Source organism: Ruditapes philippinarum, unplaced genomic scaffold (assembly GCF_026571515.1).
Source record: "Ruditapes philippinarum isolate M1 unplaced genomic scaffold, ASM2657151v2 ctg7946_1_1_1_1, whole genome shotgun sequence".
NCBI classification, from domain to species: Eukaryota; Metazoa; Mollusca; class Bivalvia; order Venerida; family Veneridae; genus Ruditapes; species Ruditapes philippinarum.
The window spans coordinates 19,374-40,430 of record NW_026852257.1 but is presented as its reverse complement, the minus strand read 5'-3'; the positions used below and the strand labels follow the sequence as shown (position 1 = coordinate 40,430).

Here is a 21,057-nt window from a genome sequence, read left to right as displayed (position 1 = left end):
TTTGCCTAACGTACTAGTTACAAACTACTTTTGTCTGCTTGTGGACGACAACGATTAAAATAAGAACTTTAGCCTTTTCCAAACTACCTGTGACAGGTGCGAGATTGAACGAAAATTGCTCTGTGAAAAGTAAGATATTTGTGTTTCTTGTTGAAATTTTTAATATGTTTTATGCCTTAAATATTTGTAATAAATGTTTTCTGTTATAGTAATGAAAAATCTTTTTTCATGTTGTTAAATAATGAGAGTGTTTTTGTTTTATCCAAGTAAGTGCATGAGAATCCGGATAGTCGTTAAATCGCCTATAACATTAGCCATAGAATTATGAATCTGAGAGACCTGGAAATAATTTTTTGTATTTATATGACAATGTCTGCCAACACTAGTTAAAGAGTAGCCGCGACATTGACTACAGGCCTTTCTTCAGGAATTTTGCCAGACACAGGTAGGACCCCACCCACGTTCGAAATTTTTTGCTATTTTTATGTTTTCTACATCGGCTGCTTTTTATTCGGCAATTTCCTGGTTTAGACCCCTATGTATTTTTCAGGAGTAAAACTTGTATATATAATACACTAGAGAAAACGGAATGAACCTTATAATGCTCCTCGTCTAATCCAGGATATGAGTCTTTTTTATGACCGCTACATCAAAATCTACAGTATTTCAGAGTCTTTATAAACAAAAAGATACAAGATAAACATTTAAACAATTAATTACACTACAATCATAAAATTAAGTAAACAACACAATGAAAAAGAAAATCATTTTATAAACCAGTCTCACTAAAAATAGTCTGGAAGAAATTTAGTGTCCTGAAGCGTCTCAAGGCATTATGTGTAATTGTAACAGTCAGAAGGGTTATATTTATTGTATATGAGCTACGTTATTATGCATTGAGTTATGTATGGTAGAAAAAAATAATCTTAAAAAACATTTTTCTATTTAAAAATAAAAAAAACTAACATAGATCTACCTTCGACTTCCCGAATATGTCGGTCCGACAGACATGTCCGATAAATTTTGATTAGGTCCAACGATTTCTTATTCCAGATCTGTTCGACTGTCGGGCTTTTATCCAAGTCGCATATTTACAGTGTCTATTCTAGGAATTAAAAATAGGGGTGATTTTCCCCCTCTATTTCAAAAAAGGGGGCGATTTTCAAAATCAAGGGGTGCCAATATAAACTGCCAATGTTAAATCGTCTGCATTAAGTTTACACTGAGGCGTTCAACCGATGAAATATTTAAAACAAAAATATTCATTTAAGGCAGCAGAAGTTGTCCTCCCTTAATTTATGAACGAAAACAAATTATTACAGATTGACTGAAAAAAAGAACACGTGCTTATGTTTGTGATGCTGTTTGTGAGCAGTTGACCTAGCAATGAATGGAAAAGGTGTGGCTAAATGTTCCGCTACGAAAACCGGAAAGGTCCATTAATGCAATTTAAGTAAAATTCACAGGATTGATAGGTACCTCAAATTCTATCATATATTAAATGGATTTTCAGGTTGAATGATTTTTTTTTGGCTGAGTTATGGCCTTGAATATTCAATAAAAAAGCATTTTGGCTTGTTAATGATTTTTTGTGTTTCATGCAATACAGTTGCTGCAACATGCTTTAAAGCAGCTACATGTATGTCATATAGGGAACAAACTTTTCAATCAGTTCTCTTCTCAATACAACTGCTTTATTATAGCTATCATAAGGTGACACATGTGATCACAGATTGCTCTTGTGTCTTCACCTTTTTACTGTCACAAGATCTTGTACTTTTCAGTACTTAAAATCTTTAATTGTAAACAGAATAATTTCAAAGTGACATTTACTATAACTAAGTGACATTCCTTTGAGAGGCAATTGGATATTTTTTTAAAAGATTAGCCCATTAAATGTGTGCACACTGAAATCTTAAGTTTATTAGAAGTGTAAAAATAAATTATACTGGATAACTCCACATAGATAACCCTGACACTTGATAAATATCTGTAGTAACTTTGTTTTTCAAAAATTAAGTGCATGGTCACCGAGTAATATTAAAGCAGTACAGAATATAATGATTTTTAGCTCACCTGTCACAAAGTGACATGGTGAGCTTTTGTGATCACTTTTCATCCGGCGTCTGTCTGTCCGGCGTCTGTAAACTTTTACTTTAAACGACATCTCGTCATAAACAACTAAGCCAATTTCATCCAAACTTCACAGGAATGTTCCTTTGGTGGTCACCTTAAAACTTGTTCAAAGAATATAATTCCATGCAGAACTCTGGTTGCCATGGCAACCAAAAGAAAAAACTTAAAAATCTTCTTTAAAAAAAACCCAAAGAGGTAGAGCTTAGATATTTGGCATGAAACATCTTCTAGTGAGTTTCCCTATATGTATGTAATCAGTACTTTAAAAAATCTTCTTTTGAAAAAAAACAAAAAGAGCTAGAGCTTAAATATTTGGCATGAAACATTGTCTAATGAGTGTCTACCAAGTTTGTTCAAATAAAAGCCCTGGGGTCAAAATTAGCCCTGTCCCAGGGAGTCATTGATTTTCCTTACATGTATATAGTAAAAACTTAAAAATCTTCTTTTAAAGAATATTTGGCATGAAACATCTTCTAGTGAGTGTCTTTCAAGTTTGTTCAAATAAAAGCACTGGGGTCAAAATTAGCCCCAGCCTGGGGGGTCATTGATTTTCCTTATATGTATCTAGTAAAAACTTAAAAAAATCTTCTTTTTAAAAACCCAAAGAGTTAGAGCTTAGATATTAAGCATGAAACATCTTCTGGTGAGTGTCTACGACGTTTGTTAAAAAAAGCCCTGGGATCAAAATTGACCTCGCCACGGGGTACTGATTTTCTTATATGTCTTTAGTAAAAACTTTAAAAAAAATTATTTTAAATAACCCATAGAGCTAGAGCTTAGATATTAAGCATGAAACATCTTCTAGTGAGTGTCTTTCAAATATGTTCAAATAAAAGCTCCAGGGTTAAATTGGCCCCGCCCGGGGATCTGATTTTCCTTATATGTCTTTAGTAACAACTTCATTTAAAAAACCCAGAGAGCTAGAACTTAGATATTTATCATGAAACATCTTCTAATGGGTGTCTACCAAGTTTGTTAAAAAGAAAAGTCCCTGGGTTAAAATTAGCCCCGCCCCAATGGCCTATATACAGATGAGTGAGTTCAGGGCCATCATGGCCCTCTTGTGTTAAACTAAATAAACTGTTTAATAGGTCAAAAAACTCAAATAACATCAACTTTTCATTTAAAATCTGTCCCAAAACATTCTTTTTACTGAAGTTCTCTTATTCAGCAGAGCTTGTGAATATTTTCTTATGATTATGAAGTAGCTATCAAAGGCCAAATAAGAAAATTGAAAAGCAGTTGAAGGCACATTGTGCCACAGAAAGCAATATTTTTTCAATACTTTACAAAATAAGAAAAGTCAAACATGTTTAATAATGTTTTAATAATGAATTAAGAGCATGACTGACAAAAGTAGCACTATACATGCTGTAATGTGTTGTAAGGGAAGCTGAATGTCAGCATTTATTATTTATACACCCATCACTATTATGCAAATAAAGAGAGCAAAAGAATTAAAATATAGTTCATTGATTTTGCTAATGAATAACTTTCTGGAAACTGTAACAAGATACAGAAATTTTAAACAATTTAGAAATGAAAATGATTGCATTTCGGAAAAGTTTTTTCTGCCACATGATCTTTAATATGTTTTTCTGCCACATGATCTTTAATATGTGTTTCTGTCACATGATCTTTAATATGTTTTTCTGTCACATGATCTTTGATATATATTTTGCCACATTATCTTTAATATGTTTTTCTGCCACATGATCTTTAATATGTTTCCCTGCCACATGATCTTTAATATGTTTGTCTGCCATATGGTCTTTAATATGTTTTTCTGCCACATGATCTTTAATATGTTTTTTTTGCCACATGATCTTTAATATGTTTTTCTGCCACATGATCTTCAATATGTTTTTCTGCCACATGATCTTTAATATGTTTTTCTGCCACATGATCTTTAATATGTTTTTCTGCCACATGATCTTTTGGATGTTTTTCTGCCACATGATCTTCAATATGTTTTTCTGCCACATGATCTTTAATATGTTTGTCTGCCACAATTGATCTTTAATATGTTTTTCTGCCACATGATCTTTAATATGTTTCCCTGCCACATGATCTTTAATATGTTTTTCTGCCACATGATCTTTAATATGTTTCCCTGCCACATGATCTTTAATATGTTTTTCTGCCACATGATCTTTAATATGTTTGTTAAGTCCCCTACCAGTTTAACCAGAGGGGACTTTAGGACTCTCCGTCCGTCTGTCTGTCCATCTGTCCGGGCGCACAAATGGACACTTGTTGGGTACCTTGAACACACGAATGGACACTTGTTGGGTAATTCTATTCATTCCGTCAGTATTGTTGGGTACTTTTGTTGTCTAATATTGGGTACTATTAAACAAAAGAAGTACTCAATTAATGCCCATTCGTAGGAACGTCCGTCTGTCAGTCCCTCAGTCCACAAAACTGGATCCCGCGATAACGCAAAAAGAACTGAAAATATTTTTATGAAACTTGATATATGGATAAATGGCAGTATGGAGATTATGCACGTCTTCTTTTTTTCTTCCTATCTTGAAAATTCTGGTTGCTATGGCAACAAAAAGTCTGAAAATATGGCAAATTTAACACATAAACTGGATCCAGTGATAACTCAAAAAGTACTGAAAATATTTTTATGAAACTTAAAATATGGGTAGATGGCAGTCTGGAGATTATGCACATCTTTTTCTTTTCTTCCTATGTTGAAAATTCTGGTTGCTATGGCAACAAATAGCCTGAATTTCAAGATTTCGGATTTAAATTTTTCAGCTTTTTCACTAAGTTCATTATTTCTTAAGGTGTTTACTTCAAACTTTAAATATTAGTTTCTGGTCATCAACCACATCATATGTGACAAGGTTTACAACTCTTACACAAAAATTATCAGTATTACCTCCCTTGAACTTAGAATTTTTATGAAAAAAAATGTTGTCTTTTTTAAATAACTTCTTTATTTTATTTCCTAATGTATCTTCTTCAAACTTCATATATATGTTTCTTATTATCACTCAACATTTTTGAGAAGGTTAAATACTCTAGCAAGACTATTTCCAGAATTATGTCCCCCTTGAACTTAGATTTTTTTCGAGAAATTGGTATTTTTCACTCCAACTTCTTCATTCCTTATAGGATTTACTTTAAAATCCCACATCGTAATAATATGACAAGGTTGTATTAACATAATTTCCTTACTAGGCATGGAAACTTAACACATTACAGTGATATAGACAAACTTAGAACTCAAAAGATTTAAGTTCATTCATGTCATTCATTCACTGGTAAAATTGAATGGCCCATCAGAATGTTGCTGGGGCTCAAACCGATAGGGGACTTATGGATTGCTTGCAATACTATGATAATTGCTTGTTGCCACATGATCTTTAATATGTTTGTCTGCCACATGATATTTAATATGTATTAAATTATATGTAATAGGTATTGGTTATTCATTACACTTCTGAAACTGATATTGGTTAGTCTTGGCAACTATTATAGTACCAGGCCAATCTGTATATCAGTGCAGTCTTACCATGCTTTTAACTGGTTACTGACAAATGATTTTTATGCCCCCACAGAGTGGGAGCATATAGCGTTGCACTTGTCCGTCCGAGTGTCCGTACGTCTGTCCGTCCGTCCATCCGTCTGTCCGTACGTCCCGAAATCTTGTGAACGCAACTCCTCTTAAACCGGATGGCAGATTTTGCTTAAACTTCCAGGGATGAACAACCTTAATGTGTAGATGGTAGTAAAGGAAGGAATATTTGCTGCGACCAAATTTAACAGAATTATGGCCCTTTGTTGAATTTTTCACTATATACTATGTAGAAATTTTGTGAACGCAACTCCTCTTAAACCGGAAGGCAGATTTTGCTTAAACTTCCAGGGATGCACAATCTTAATGTGTAGATGGTAGTAAAGGAAGGTATTTTTGCTGCGACCAAATTTAACAGAATTATGGCCATTTGTTGATTTTTAGTTTTCAACTTGTGGCACATGTAGTCCAAAAAATATTTGACCTAGAGTCATAAGATTGACAGAACAGTGGCCTGTGGGGGCATCCGTGTCCTATGGACACATTTCTAGTTTTCTCAATTTTCGAAACAACCTGTGGCTTTCTGAAGAGGAAAATTTTTTGTGATAAATCAGGAAAGTGGGACATCTGAAATCAAAATTCTAACAACTGTGAATGGAATTCACCCACACATTTTATAAAATTTTCAATTTAAATTAACATTCATGGTACATAGCAGTGGCTATTTTATAATAGGGACAGTTTTCTGTCTTCTAGCTGATATAAGTCAAATGCTGTTAAGTCATGATTAGGTTTAATATTATATTGTCACAAAAATAGTATAAGACCTTTCAATAGAAACTATAATGTCACATGATTGAACTGATATATAGAAATATGATGTGGGAAAGATAATTATAAATCAAAAATGACCAATATTTACAGTAGTATAATACTGTACTAATATACATGTATATCACAAGCTAAAATACAGCAAATATTACTCTTGACTGGTATGAATAGTACTTTGTTGCTGGTCATCTTGTCAAAACTTGTTGATAGTTGTATTTGAAAGGACTGCTTCATACTAAGGACTGCTTCATATTTAAAACAATAAAATAATGTACAATGTACATGAATAGTAATATAATTTCTATGTATAATAATCATTCAAGAACTTGATAATCTGAATATTTATCTTTATTAACAGAACAATATTTAGACATAATTTGAATATTTTTAGATGTCATCCATTCCATCAGTCCCTGAGTTCTATGCTGGGCGTGGCATATTTATCACAGGTGCAACAGGGTTCTTGGGTAAAGCATTAGTGGAGAAGTTGCTGCGAGCTTGTCCGGATTGTACTCTTTACCTGATGATCAGGCCGAAAAAGGGCAAGGAGATCCAAGAACGACTTGAAGAAATTTTTGAATCAAAGGTATAGTTAAATATCATGATAATAATTATTCTGACTCTTAGATATAATATTTAGTTAAATAGTGCTGAATGTTAAAAGCATTGTAAAGATTCTAGAAAGAAAGTCTAATAATAATCGTAAAGAAAATGATACAGATGTATATATTGTCTCATGTTCTCAAAGGTTCTTTTGACATGCCCAAAATATTTTAAAGATGTTTGCTATTAAGATAAAAGATTGTTGTAAGGTGTCATACAGTGGCTAAGCAGCCTGCAAAATAGGGCACATGCCCCATGCTCGAGATGTGTTAAACCCAATTCAAACCTGCATAATTCCGAAGTTTAAAAGCCTGGCAGGTGTTTGAATTCAGAATGTCTGTGTTTTCATACAAAGCTAGTTTCAGTTTGAATTCTTCTGAAATTGTTGTGTAATACATCATCAGTCTATGTACATCTGGTAAGATTTGTGTAATATCTCATGCAAATATTCGTAATCTATATTTATTGTCTTCATTGAGTGGTTAGTGTATACAGTATTTGTAAATATTTGTTGGTTATGTCAATGTCAAGTATAAACGATAAATTTCCATTAGAATACATTTATTTTTAGATTGACCTGTTTACATTTGTGAACAACATACATGAATAAGTTACATTACACATCTAAAGCCAAATTTGGAATTAAATTGTGTGGCTGGGTTTTGTTTAGGGGGCATCGTTCATTGAATGCCAGCCTCCCTTGTTTATATTTGTTTTCACATTTCAAACACTGAAACAGTATTTTTTTTAAAAAGCAGTAGATTGAAGAGTAAGGTTGCATATGAGAGTAATAAAGAACCGAATATCATAAATGTGACTGATTGATTTTCCGTGGTTTTGTTACTTTATTGAACCTTGTTGTAAATAAAACACAAAATAAACTGCTGTCTTTATTTTGCACAAAAAATGTTTTGGGCCTGTGATAATCTGTTCGGGTCTATAACCTAAAAAATTATTTCACAGACTGGCTGAGTGGTTACGGTTAGCTGCATTAAGTCTGTAGCCCTTGAACATTGTTAGTTTAAATCCCACTGGAGATGTTCAATTTATTCAGAGTAAGCTTTCTGGCAAGGCTAGCTTGTTTAAGGTTGGTCTTTTTACAGAAATGTTTGCTTGTGCCAGATACAATGCATGGGGGAGCTTAAAAGATTTAAAAGAGATTAAAATATCATTATGATTAAAGAATTCAAAAGAATGTTCTGATTTGTTGTAGATATTTGATAAAATTCGGCACCAAGATGCAGACTTCAAAAAGAGATGTGTCGCTATCGAGGGAGATATAGTGAAGGACGGTCTAGGTATAGAACAATCTCAAGTAGACATACTAATCAAAGAGGTCTCTGTTGTGTTCCATTCAGCAGCTACAATCAAATTTGATGAAGCTATGAAGTATGTACTTTTATTTAAGAAGCAACAAACCAGATTAGTAAAATAAATTTTTAGACATTATAATTTAAGAAAGGCAATAATTATAAATACAGTTGACTTAACTTGGCACCATCGTTTGATAAATTACTGTAAATACCCGATAATTACCAAATTATCGATTCTCTGTACGAATATTAACCAAATGATAACAAATTGAATTTGATATAAGCGGAGTTGATTGTAATCAGAATCTAGGTATAACTTGACTACCTGTAACTGTTCCAATTATTTTGCCATTTCTCTGTTTGTATAATTAAGGATGGTTTGTTTGTAATATTGGGGCAGGGATGGGGGTGATGGTGTATAATTTTGATGATAAAACTAATATATACTCTGTCATATTTTACATAAGACATTTGAAATTTATTTGTGGTTTACCTTATAATAAGAGAAGTGTCTTATCTGAAATTGTATGTTTACAGTAGTGCCTTATTATGTTTATTTGCTTGTTTTCAGTCTTTTATTCTTACTAAGGTCAGGTCTATGATTTTTTGTTACTTTAGGTTGTCAGTAGATATGAACATAGTGGGTGTTCAAAGAATGTTAGAACTGAGTAGAAAATTACCAAGCCTTATATCTTTTGTACATATCTCAACTGCCTATGCAAACTGCAATGTGAATGAGATTAAAGAGGAGGTCTATCCACCTCCAATGCAGCCCAAACAACTCCTCAGTGCCGTAGGGTGAGTTTGATATAATACTTTACAACTGTCACTTTGTACAACCCAATACTAAATTCACAATTTGGATTAGAATATTTTCAATAGAATATGGTGATAATATTAGAATTTCGTAAATCTGATAAATATTTTCTTATTAAGTATTTATTGACAGGCTTGAATCCACAGTCTCAGATAACTCAAAATTTATAATCTATGAATATTTTTAATGCCTTAATCTGTTTGATTAAAAATGATGAACTAGTGCAAAAAATACAACTTAGGAATTACTATAAACCCAGGCCAAACTGCACTTCTGTGCTGTCTTATGAGAGAGCTATCCAGCTAGCTTACGTTGTTCGTGTCTGAAATAAAACTGGGAAGGGCACCTGAGGTATTCCTCCACCAGTAAAGCTGGAATGTCGCCGAATGACCTATACTGTTGTCTGTGTGACAAAAAAAACAAAACATAATAAAAACAGAACCCAAGGTGCATACTTATAGTAGTTGAGATACTGAAATCCATGGAACTATTATCGGACTTCTGTTCCAAAATAAAGTAGTGAAAAATCCATTTACCGAGAATAAAGGTAAATTCAAATGACGTGACAATGTTAATTTTTGTAGATGGATGGACTCAGAGACTCTAGATATACTGACACCAAAGATGGTAGGTAGTCGACCCAATACCTACACATTTACCAAATCTATTGCTGAAACCCTGCTCAAAGAAGAGTGTCGTGACCTTCCTGTTGCTATTTTTAGACCGTCAATAGTTGGTGCCACATACCAGGAACCAATTGCTGTAAGTAAATATTGTTTATATGTGTATACTTAACATATTAAGACAAAGACAATTGCTTTATTTTGACATGTTTCGGCTCTGATTTACCTTGACTATAAAAGGTTCCATTGTCAAAGGTCAATGGATTTTACATTAACATTGTTAATAATTAACAGATTTGATGTGGACACATTTGTAACCTATAAAAAGTTAGATCTTTTTAAAATTTGAAATTTATGTTATGCTCATTTTAGTATTAACTATAAATCTATTTCATTGTATTTATACCAGTATTTATTACATGGTTTTCATTGCATTACTTACATACAACTGTGAATTAATATATATTTTGAAAATTCACAGTGAATTTATCAAAATATTATTTCAACTTGGGCCAAGCTACATTTTATGAGACAAGCTACAGTTCATAAAAATATAGGCATATATATATGCATGTATATACATGTGCTTTCGAGTCCTGGCTGCTGCGTGTCGATTTTTCGTGCGATTTTTTTTTATGTATAATTTCCCGCTCATGACTTTCTTTCATATACATGTATATTTATATATTTCTATGAAATATATTTAAATCAAAAGAAAAGTATCAAAGATGTACTTACTTGCCTGTTTATCAATATTAAAACTTTAGATATTATATATTATTATCACACACCTGTGCCGATTTTGCGACTCCGTAAAATTGGTATTGCACGGTCGTGCATATATTTTGACGTGACGTCATTAGCGTTATACAAACATAGTGTAAAGACGCGCTAAATGTTAGGGTTATACTATAGGCGCTTCAATGAAAAATGACTTTTATTTCACTTTAAACAGTCTTTATTTTTGGGTATGTGATAAATAGAATATTAAATTCGTGTAAGTTCATTACTGAATTTATTGCACTCGTTTAATCAAATGATATTATGCTCGCCAGAAGCTCGCATAATGTAATTTCATTCAACTCGTGCAATAAATTCAGTATTGAACTTACACTCATTCAATATCCTCTATTTATATTTTTACAGGGCTGGGTAGACAATCTTAATGGACCAACTGGACTTTTTGCTGCAGTAAGTAAAGGAATGATTTTATTGTTTTTGTTATGTTTTTGTCCCTCACTTATTAAACCTTAAATTTTATATTAATTAAAAGGTCAGGTTACAAAAGATTAAAATCATATGCTAATTTTCATAAAATAACACAGCTTTTTAGATTATCTTGGGTTTTTAGCTCACCTGAGCTAGGTAGGTTTTATTGAAACTTATTAGGAATTTTAACAACATTTGATTGTAATGACTTGTGGTAGTGCTTTGAAAAAGGAGTAAATATAGCTGGCACAGCTAAAAATAGAAACAAGCTTTTAGTATACCACCATGTAAATGCATGGTAGATTTTAATGAAACTGTATAGGAATTTTCCTTGGCTGGTCCCTTACAATATAATAACTTGAATAGGCATGGTTTGCTTAATAAAATGAAAAAGATGGCCAGAGCTTAAATGTAATGTCATTGTGGTATCGGTTTTGATAAAACTCTGCGGGAGTAATCCTAGGGTGGTCCTGAAAATATAATAGCTGAAATTTTTTAAGATCGCTATACATGGTGAACACTAGTGCTAATGAAACAAAGGTCTTTAAATGAAATCTTCTCAATAGCTTGGCAGACTTAGGAAAACTCGATGAGAAAATGATCTTTATAAAAATAGCTGCAGTTTTATCTGCCTTGTAATAAAAGACTGTCAGAGCTTCAAATAGAATTGAGTTTTTAAACTGCATCTTATCGTATACTACATTTATGTTGTCTGGTAGGTTTTCTATCAACACAGAAATGTAATGATGCCTTGGATAGCCTGTACATAAAAGCAAAAATGTTCTCTCAGAACCTTCATCATAAATAAAATACTAGTATCTAAATCCGCTTAGTTATAAGTAGATAATTTTGTTTATATCTGTAGATAGGAAAAGGGGTGCTACGTACTATGAAAGGAGACTTCAACGCCACTGCTGACATTATACCTGTAGATCTTGCTACAAATATGCTCATTACTATAGGATGGTATACTGCTATACACAAGTAAGTATACTGAATAAAACCTAAAATGTTATATACTGTAGTAGGTCATATTAGTCTGGTCAGACAGAAATTGTTGAAGTCGCATACACTCAACGTTTCACATGATACCCAGAAGTCCATGTTTGTCATTGTTTAATTTGTGAAGTCGAAAATTGCTACTTTAAGATTCAATTCAGGAGTGAATTCTCACATCTCTCTTTGCTGAATATGTATCGATAGTAATGAAACTTTACAGACATGAACATTATACAATTGTACAGATTTTATCCTATGTTTGTGATAATATTGACTTATATTAGATCGAGATATAGAATTGTGGTTTCTATTATACACATTCAGTTAAAGCCTAATTCACATCAGCGGCACAAAATTTGGTTTTTATGATTTGTATAGAAATCTGTGCGTAGAAAGGTTGCAGGAAATTTTACAGTCTGTCTAGACATATTTGTATATCTATCAGTTGACATCATTTGATTACGGCCCGCATTAGCCGCAAGATGCTTGTGCGGCAAATCTTTGTTCCTGGCAAGACAAATGCAAAACATTTTTACACAGGAACCTCTAGAAATATTGAGTCTGTCGTACAATTGTCTTGAGACGCCCAAAATCTTTAAAAAAAATCTCAGAAATAATGTGCATGTTGAGAAATCAGTGTGCAATGTTACGCAACCTTGCAACCTTTAAGATTTTGTATGAATGTTTTGCCGCTTCCTCACTTAACACAATAAATTTTGTCAAAATTCGTTTGTACATCTGTTGTAAGGCTAATGTAAAAGAAGCCTTATATAGCAAATAAAAGAGTGCATTAGGGATTGAAGAATCCTAGTCATATATAAACAAAAATATATATTGATAAAAATTAAGTAACTCAAGTCTTATTTTGTTGCCAACAACACACAAATTGTATTTTATGATATGATAATCTATATAAGTTGAGTGATATGATTGTTTTCAGACCTGCTGAAATGAAAGTATTCAACTGTACATCAGGGCAAATCAACAGATTTACATGGGGACAGATGGGTAAGTTCTGTTTTTTGTTAAATTTATTCTTTGACCTATTTTTCCAGATATCAAATTGTACTTAATATGGTATTATAAGAATCGTACACTGGCTGCCGGTACAGACCGGAATATCTAGCTCGACTGTTTACGGCGGTAACAAGGCTCTGCCGAGTTTCCGCTTAACAGTTACCCGAGAGCTAGATATTCTGGTCTGTACCGGCAGCCAGTGTTTGATTCATTTTCTTGCATATTACATATCAGTTATTTTCAGAACAGGAAAGTACGAAAACTGATATTCTCATTACACACTTTTTTCTGATAGTAGCATATGAACTTACAACTTCATTCATAATGGTAAAATGACGTCATCCTAAGAACGCAATTCATTCATAAAAGGTGCACGGCAATGACGTCATTTAAAACATGCAACTTGTCGTACATGGGGGGTGTAAGACAGAGTTTTCTAGCACCGGTGTAAACGGTAGATAATCCTGTCTGACATGCAAGAAAAACATGTAGTACCATGATGTAACCGACTATCAAAAATCTGGGAAACTGTCATAATTATGATCTAGTGTTGGTGTGAAATGTGATGTGATGCATAAGGATAAAACAGGGAAGATTTATTGTTAAAATTTATGCTTTAACTAGCATCATGCAAGAAAGATATATATATGTACATGTATCATAGTTTTTCAGTTGGCTTATTGGAGAGTTGTAGTTTTACTGAACTGTTTGTGAAGCCTTGAAAGAAGTGTGTATTTAACTGGCCGGATTAAAGAGTTACCTATGCTGCCAGTTTAGAGGCCAGATAAAACTGCTTCTTTTCTCAGTTTGTTTAAACTCAATGCTGTTAATTGTTTTAACCTTAATCTACTGAATTTGTATATTTAGATTTGTCCTGCTTTGAATTTAGAACAGTTCATTTGAACTTTAAGGGATTTCAATATCAAAATATGAAAATTGGTCACCGTCAGTATAGAGCGTGGACCGACTGTTTGAATGTGCCAGCTGACATGGTTTTATACTGATGGCAAAGGCAGATTATTTCCTGTTTCAGCAGGGTAACAGTCATTACAAAATATCAGCATTTGACAGCCCTTAGAAGTTATAATAAGCTATTCTTAATTTCAACAGGACTAGTTCATTATACAGTGTTAGGGTAGTCAGATTTAATTTTTGTTTTTCATGTTGTATTACAGAGAGAATGTCATATGAATATCTCATGAAAAATCCGCTAGAGAATGTTGCAAGAATTCCTAACCCAAGATTTACCAAGAGTGTGTAAGTTATGTCTGTTTCTTTATATTGTAATACATTGAGGCATCAGTATGGTGTTAAGGGATATTTAATGCTAAATAGCATATACATGCAGTTAGAATTAGCTCTGAATTAAAGTCTGTCTATATATTCACACATACCGTCACTTACGGGGCCCATATATAAGACCGACTTGAGTGGCATTATTTCATACAGTCAGTTTTTATATATGCCACTATGTTGGCATATAATGAACATTTCCAAACAACAGAACTAAGGGTTACTAAGTTATATATATCAACTATATATTTAATTTTACAATAGGTGAAAACATTTTGACAAGAAACATAAAACCCCATAAAAATATATACATTTGTGGTGCATATAGCATTAACTATTAAAACCAGCTTACGGGCACTATTTTAGAAGGGTAGCCTACACCCCCATACGTCATTTTAAACATGGTAGAGTTGCGAGGTCTTATGTATGGCCCACATTAAATATAAACCCCACAAGTATGGTTTTAAATAGACAGATGCCCCGTAAATGGAGGAATGTAACTGTTAAAGGTTTGAAAAAATAAATCATTGCTTTCAAATCTTTTTCACATGATATTATAATATTATAATTTCTACACTGCTTTCTGAACATCTGCGTTCTACTAGCAGAAGGAGGAAGGGGGTTTTGAAATAGTAAATAACATTGGTATTCTATACCTGTATACCTGTTGTCCATACATGGTAGCAATATTGTTTGGATAGTAAACTATATTCAGTGATGCAGTAATAAACTGAAAATGTTTCATGTCTTTGTGTGGGGAAAATGAAATTGTTTACAAATATATTTTGCTACGCTTAGCATTTACCATAATAACAATATTTCCTGCAATTAAGTTGTTCAAATAACATTCAAAACATCTTTTAAACTGAAAACTGTAGAAATATGGTAAGTTAAGATTTTTCCTTCCTAGTTTATGAAATGGTTGATATGAAACATTTTCTGAGAAAAGTTTTGTATCTGTACAGATTATGGCATGACATGAACGTGTTATTTGACCATATGCTACCAGCATACATGATGGACTTCTATATGTGGATATCTGGTAGACGACGCATGTAAGTATATTCATATTGAACATTTAAATTGCATACCTCTTTTATAATACTGCAGACACAAAGCAATCACTATCTCATTTATCTCTACGGACTAGAACTCCTGTATTACTGACTATATGTATAACTCTCTGTATATTGTAACTGAATTGTAACGGCATTTCTCTCTAAACCATGTTTCTGTTTCCAAAAGTTCCCAGATAATGATTTGCCTCCTTTAAAGACCACTAGTATGGTTAAATTCTGTACTTTAGGGTACCAAATTAAAACTGCATCTACCTTACCACTAGATGATGTGAAGGATTATTGGATACAAGATTCTAGATAATCCCTTTTTATATTTGCAAGAATGTTCTGCTTTATCAAAGCTTAGTAATAATTGTTTATTTTGGTTGATGTTGATGTGAATTAAGTTTTTCGTTGTATTGTATTCACTACATATTACTTTGGGACAGTGTCAAAATTAAAGCAGGGTAAGTTAATTAACTCTAAACCCATTTGAATAATAATTATGTGATATAGGTTTTCCCTGCTTTAAAATTGGAACATTCCATTGAAGTCTTCAAATGATTACAATATCAAAATACAAAAATTAGCTGTCAACTGTATTGAACCTGGTCAGACTGCACAGATGTGCAGGCTCCCCTGGCTCTATACTGGTGGCAAATGCTAACTTATTTTGTTTGAAGCAGGTTATGGATTAAATGATTTTTTATTTCAGGTTTGTGAGAATCCAGGGTAAACTGCAGAAGGCAGTAAGCAGTCTTGATTTCTTCACAAGTAAAGGATGGACATTTTCCAACGACAACATGTACTTACTGGAGAAAGCATTAACACCTGAAGATAGGAAGGTAAGTGAACATTTCTGTCATTGTTTGCCTTAATTAAACTGCTTAGATCACTGGAGAGATAGATGATTTGTAATACAATGGTCACTGGTTTAATCCTAGGGCAAGGTGACATTTCTCTGTGACATTTAATCTTGCACATTTGAGCCGCGTCACAACAAACCCAACATAATGCGTTTGTGACCAGCATGGATCCAGACCAGTCTGTGCAGCTGCGCGGTCTGATCAGGATCCATGCTGTTCGCTATCAGTTTCTCTACTTGTAAAAGGGTTGGTAAGCGAACAGCATGGATCCTGATCAGGTCTGGATCCATGCTGGTTGCAAACGCATTATGTTGGTTTTGTTGTGACACAGCTTATTTAGTCTAATGGTAATTATACCCCCGCACAACAAAGTTGTAAGGGGAGTATACTGGAATCAGCTTGTCCGTCCGGCCATCCGGCTGTCCGGCCGTCCGTCGGTTTTTTCTTGTCCGCCCAATAACTTAAGATTCCTTTGACCCTTAGTCTTCATATTTGGCATGGAGGTTAGTCATGATTAGAAGATGACCCCTATTGATTTTGAGGTCACTAGGTCAAAGGTCAAGGTCACAGGGGCCTTGACTTCAAAAAGCTTGTCCGCCCAATAACTTAAGATTCCTTTGACCTACAGTCTTCATATTTGGCATGGAGGTTAGTCATGATTAGTAGATGACCCCTATTGATTTTAAGGTCACCAGGTCAAAGGTCAAGGTCACAGGGGCCTTGACTTCAAAAAGCTTGTCCGCCCAATAACTTAAGATTCATTTGACCCAAAGTCTTCATATTTGGCATCGAGGTTAGTCATGATTAGTAGATGACCCCTATTGATTTTGATGTCACCAGGTCAAAGGTCAAGGTCACAGGGGCCTTCACTTCAAAAAGCTTGTCCGCCCAATAGCTTAAGATTCCTTTGACCCACAGTCTTCATATTTGGAATGAAGGTTAGTCATGATTAGTAGATGACCCCTATTGATTTTGAGGTCACCAGGTCAAAGGTCAAGGTCACAGGGGCCTTGACTTGAAAAAGCTTGTCCGCCCAATAACTTAAGATTCCTTTGACCCACAGTCTTCATATTTGGAATGGAGGTTAGTCATGATAAGTAGATGACCCCTATTGATTTTGAGGTCACCAGGTCAAAGGTCAAGGTCACAGGGACTTTGACTTCAAAAAGTTTGTCTGCCCAATAACTTTAGATTCCTATGACCCACAGTCTTCATATTTGGCATGGATGTTGATCATGACTATAAGGTGACCCCTATTGATTTTGAGGTCACTGGGTCAAAGTTCAAGGTCACAGGGACCTTGACAAAAAAAAAGCTTTTCTTCTCAATTGCTAAAGTAAATGTCCTGTCCGCAATGTATTGATTTTGACATTTTCACATTTGAAGCATTGCACTGGCTTAGTAACCTCAGATTTGGCAGGGAGATTGTCCTTGAGCTCTAAATGGCCACTGTTGATTCTGACAAAGTGGTATGCGGGGGTATTCAGGCCATCATAGTGGCAGTTCTAGTTTTTGTCTGTCACACCTGATTTAGAAATCATATTATTGAACATTGAGTCACTTGTGGAGAAATTGGCTGTTACTGGTTAGTTGTCCAGGAAAGCTGGTTTGATAGACCAAACACTCTGGTCGAATAGAAATTGGTGTAATAACTACACAGACAAACCTATATTAATTTCTTTAAGATAGTAAATATGTCAAGTATAAACTCGTTTTCATTAGTGATCTTGAAGATTTATGTGATCCAATAAAGATTTATTTCAAACAACTTACATATGAGCCGCGTCACGACAAAACCAACATAGCGCATCCACGCAGTCTGATCAGGATCCATGCTGTTCATTATCAGTTTCTCTACTTGTAATAGGGTTGGTAAGCAAACAGCATGGATCCTTATCAGACTGCGCGAATGGGCAGGCTGGTCTGGATCCATGCTGGTCGCAAACGCACTATGTTAGTTTTGTCGTGACGCGGTTCATAATATGCATGTTTTTATGGGTTTTTTTAATACTTTTTTTATTCATGGCTTATATTGTATCAAATGCTAGATTATTTATACTTTATTCTAATTTTAGAATTTCACATTCAATCCCAAAGTGATACACTGGCCCACATATATGGAGGCATTTTGTCTAGGAACAAAACAATTTGTACTGAAGGAAGAATTGTCCAAACTTCCTCATGCAAGGAAAGCACTAGCCAGGTATATTAGTATTTTAATAAATCAGTTACATGTTTATTTTTGTTTTCTTTTATTCTGTATAACTATTTTAGTGAATTCTTTTTATGTCAAAAAGCTTGCCAAGACCCTGAAGAATTCACCATCCGAGTTATAAACTGAAAATCTGGAAACAAAGTGATCCCTCGGAAGCATTAATCATAACAAAATTACATGAAAATTGCAGACTTGGTTTGATTCAGTCTGTACATGAGGGATAATGAATATGTTCAACACTAGCACTGGCTTGAGGGGTACTTAATTCTCAACACTTAATAGTGCTGACATCAATGATTCCGAAGGACCAGACAAATATAACAACACTGAAATTAAGTATGGTGCAACTTTTAACAGCTGCCACACAGCAGTTGACACCTGCTGTTGTGAAGTATAGAAATCTGGAAACAAAGTGATCCCTTGGAAGCATTATTCACAACAAAATTACTTGAAAATGAAGGCTGCAGACTAGCCTGCAAGATGTTGATTAACTAATTAAGAACTGGAATGAAATATTCATCTTTTAAACTTTTCATTCATGTGTAAGGTAATCTTTAGCCAAGTAGTTTTGATATGATCCTCGCTTTTAGGGAGAAAATTTTGAGTCCTCATTTGACACCAGTACTGGTAACATTAGTGTATGATATATGCATAAAAAGTTAATGTGCATTTATTTCATTGAATTTATATCTCTTAGGTTACAAAGAATCCACCTGGCTTTCAACGTCCTGGTGTTTGTCATTGTGTGGAGACTATTGGTGAAGAGAGTGACAGTTGCTCGTCTCTTGTGGAACATGGTTCTAAGCTGGGCATCCAAAATACTGCAGAAGGTTCCAGGGTTTGCCAAAGCAACATAAGACAGATATACTGTGATATGATGTTGATCAAATGTTACTTCAGGAGATATATTAACACTGTTACATTAAAATATCTTTATAATTTATATACATAGTATAATTTTTCACATTGTCTTTCCTATCTTTGAAGAAAATAGCAGGAAAATAAAGCATTTCTTATTTCTTACATTTAATTTTTGTTCAAGGTATTGAAATTTTTTGCTGCAAGAAATTGATCAAATAAACCCCAAAGACGTTTGAATTGAGGAAATGTATAAAATTATTCGAAGAATATAATCATATCATTGAAATATTTACATTTAACTGAGACATAAGCTATTGTGTTCAAGTATTTATAACAAAGGATGTTTAACTATATTTATCTGTTGGTAATATTAGAATAATTATTGGTTACCTAACATATATTATAACAAAGCACATGAATGGAAAATTTCTGTGAGTGGATGGACCATGCTATAAAAGCCTTACCCACTTGATAAACAATTTACACATACTGTTATGGAACTTTTATTAGTTTGATTTATTTTCTATGCATTGTTTAGGAGTAGAAAAAGAGTTCGCTATTAATTTTGGCACGACACATTTCATTATGTTGAATATGTTTTTTTAAAATCTCAAACATATTTTATTTTGTATCAACGTTTGTTGCTTTTATTTGACACAAATTTTGCAGCTTTTTAATTATGGTAAATATAACACATTTGACTAAGACTTCTAATTAATTGATGACAGAAATGCTTGTTAAAGAGAATTTATGATCGAGTAGTTGTCATAAATATGAAGACGTAGTTATTATAAAAATATCACATGTCTCAAAGGGAAATAGTGCTTATTAGTGACTCCAGACATGAAATAACACTCGAGGTGCACGAATACTGAAATAACCACCGAGGGTATTATTTCATTTCAAAGGAAATAACCACCAAGGGTATTATTTCAGTTCAATGTAAATAACCACCGAGGGGTATTATTTCAGTTCAAAGGAAATAACCACTGAGGGTATTATTTCAGTTCAATGTAAATAACCACCGAGGGTATTATTTCAGTTCAAAGGAAATTACCACCGAGGGTATTATTTCAGTTCAAAGGAAATAACCACCGAGGGTATTATTTCAGTTCAAAGGAAATAACCACCGAGGGTATTATTTCATTTCAAAGGAAATAACCACCGAGGGTATTATTTCATTTCAAAGGAAATAACCACCAAGGGTGGTATTATTTCAGTTCAAATGGAAATAACCACCGAGGGTATTATTTCATTTCAAAGGAAATAACCACCGAGGGTATTATTTCATTTCAAAGGAAATAACCACCGAGGGTATTATTTCATTCAAAGGAAATAACCACTGAGGGTATTATTTCATTTCAAAGGAAATAACCACTGAGGGTATAGTTCAAAGGAAATAACCACCGAGGGTGTTATTTCAGTTCAAAGGAAATAACCACCAAGGGTGGTATTATTTCAGTTCAAATGGAAATAACCACCGAGGGTATTATTTCATTTCAAAGGAAATAACCACCAAGGGTATTATTTCATTTGAAAGGAAATAACCACCGAGGGTAAAGTTCAAAGGAAATAACCACCGAGGGTATTATTTCAGTTCAAAGGAAATAACCACCAAGGGTGGTATTATTTCAGTTCAAATGGAAATAACCACCGAGGGTATTATTTCATTTCAAAGGAAATA

The 21,057-nt window shown here is 33.6% G+C and overlaps 1 protein-coding gene across 1 annotated transcript; it reads left to right on the top strand.

Annotated features, from left to right (window-relative positions):
• Positions 1–10: 10 nt before the first annotated feature.
• LOC132754435 (fatty acyl-CoA reductase 1-like) lies at positions 11–20,286 on the top strand. The gene is made up of 13 exons (XM_060745066.1): positions 11–129; positions 6,891–7,085; positions 8,316–8,491; positions 9,034–9,213; positions 9,817–9,994; positions 11,002–11,046; positions 11,930–12,048; positions 13,004–13,071; positions 14,256–14,337; positions 15,339–15,428; positions 16,147–16,276; positions 18,373–18,500; positions 19,210–20,286. The coding sequence occupies exons 2-13, from the start codon at positions 6,891–6,893 to the stop codon at positions 19,367–19,369; spliced, it is 1,551 nt and encodes a 516-aa protein (XP_060601049.1). The 5' UTR covers positions 11–129; the 3' UTR covers positions 19,370–20,286.
• Positions 20,287–21,057: the final 771 nt, after the last annotated feature.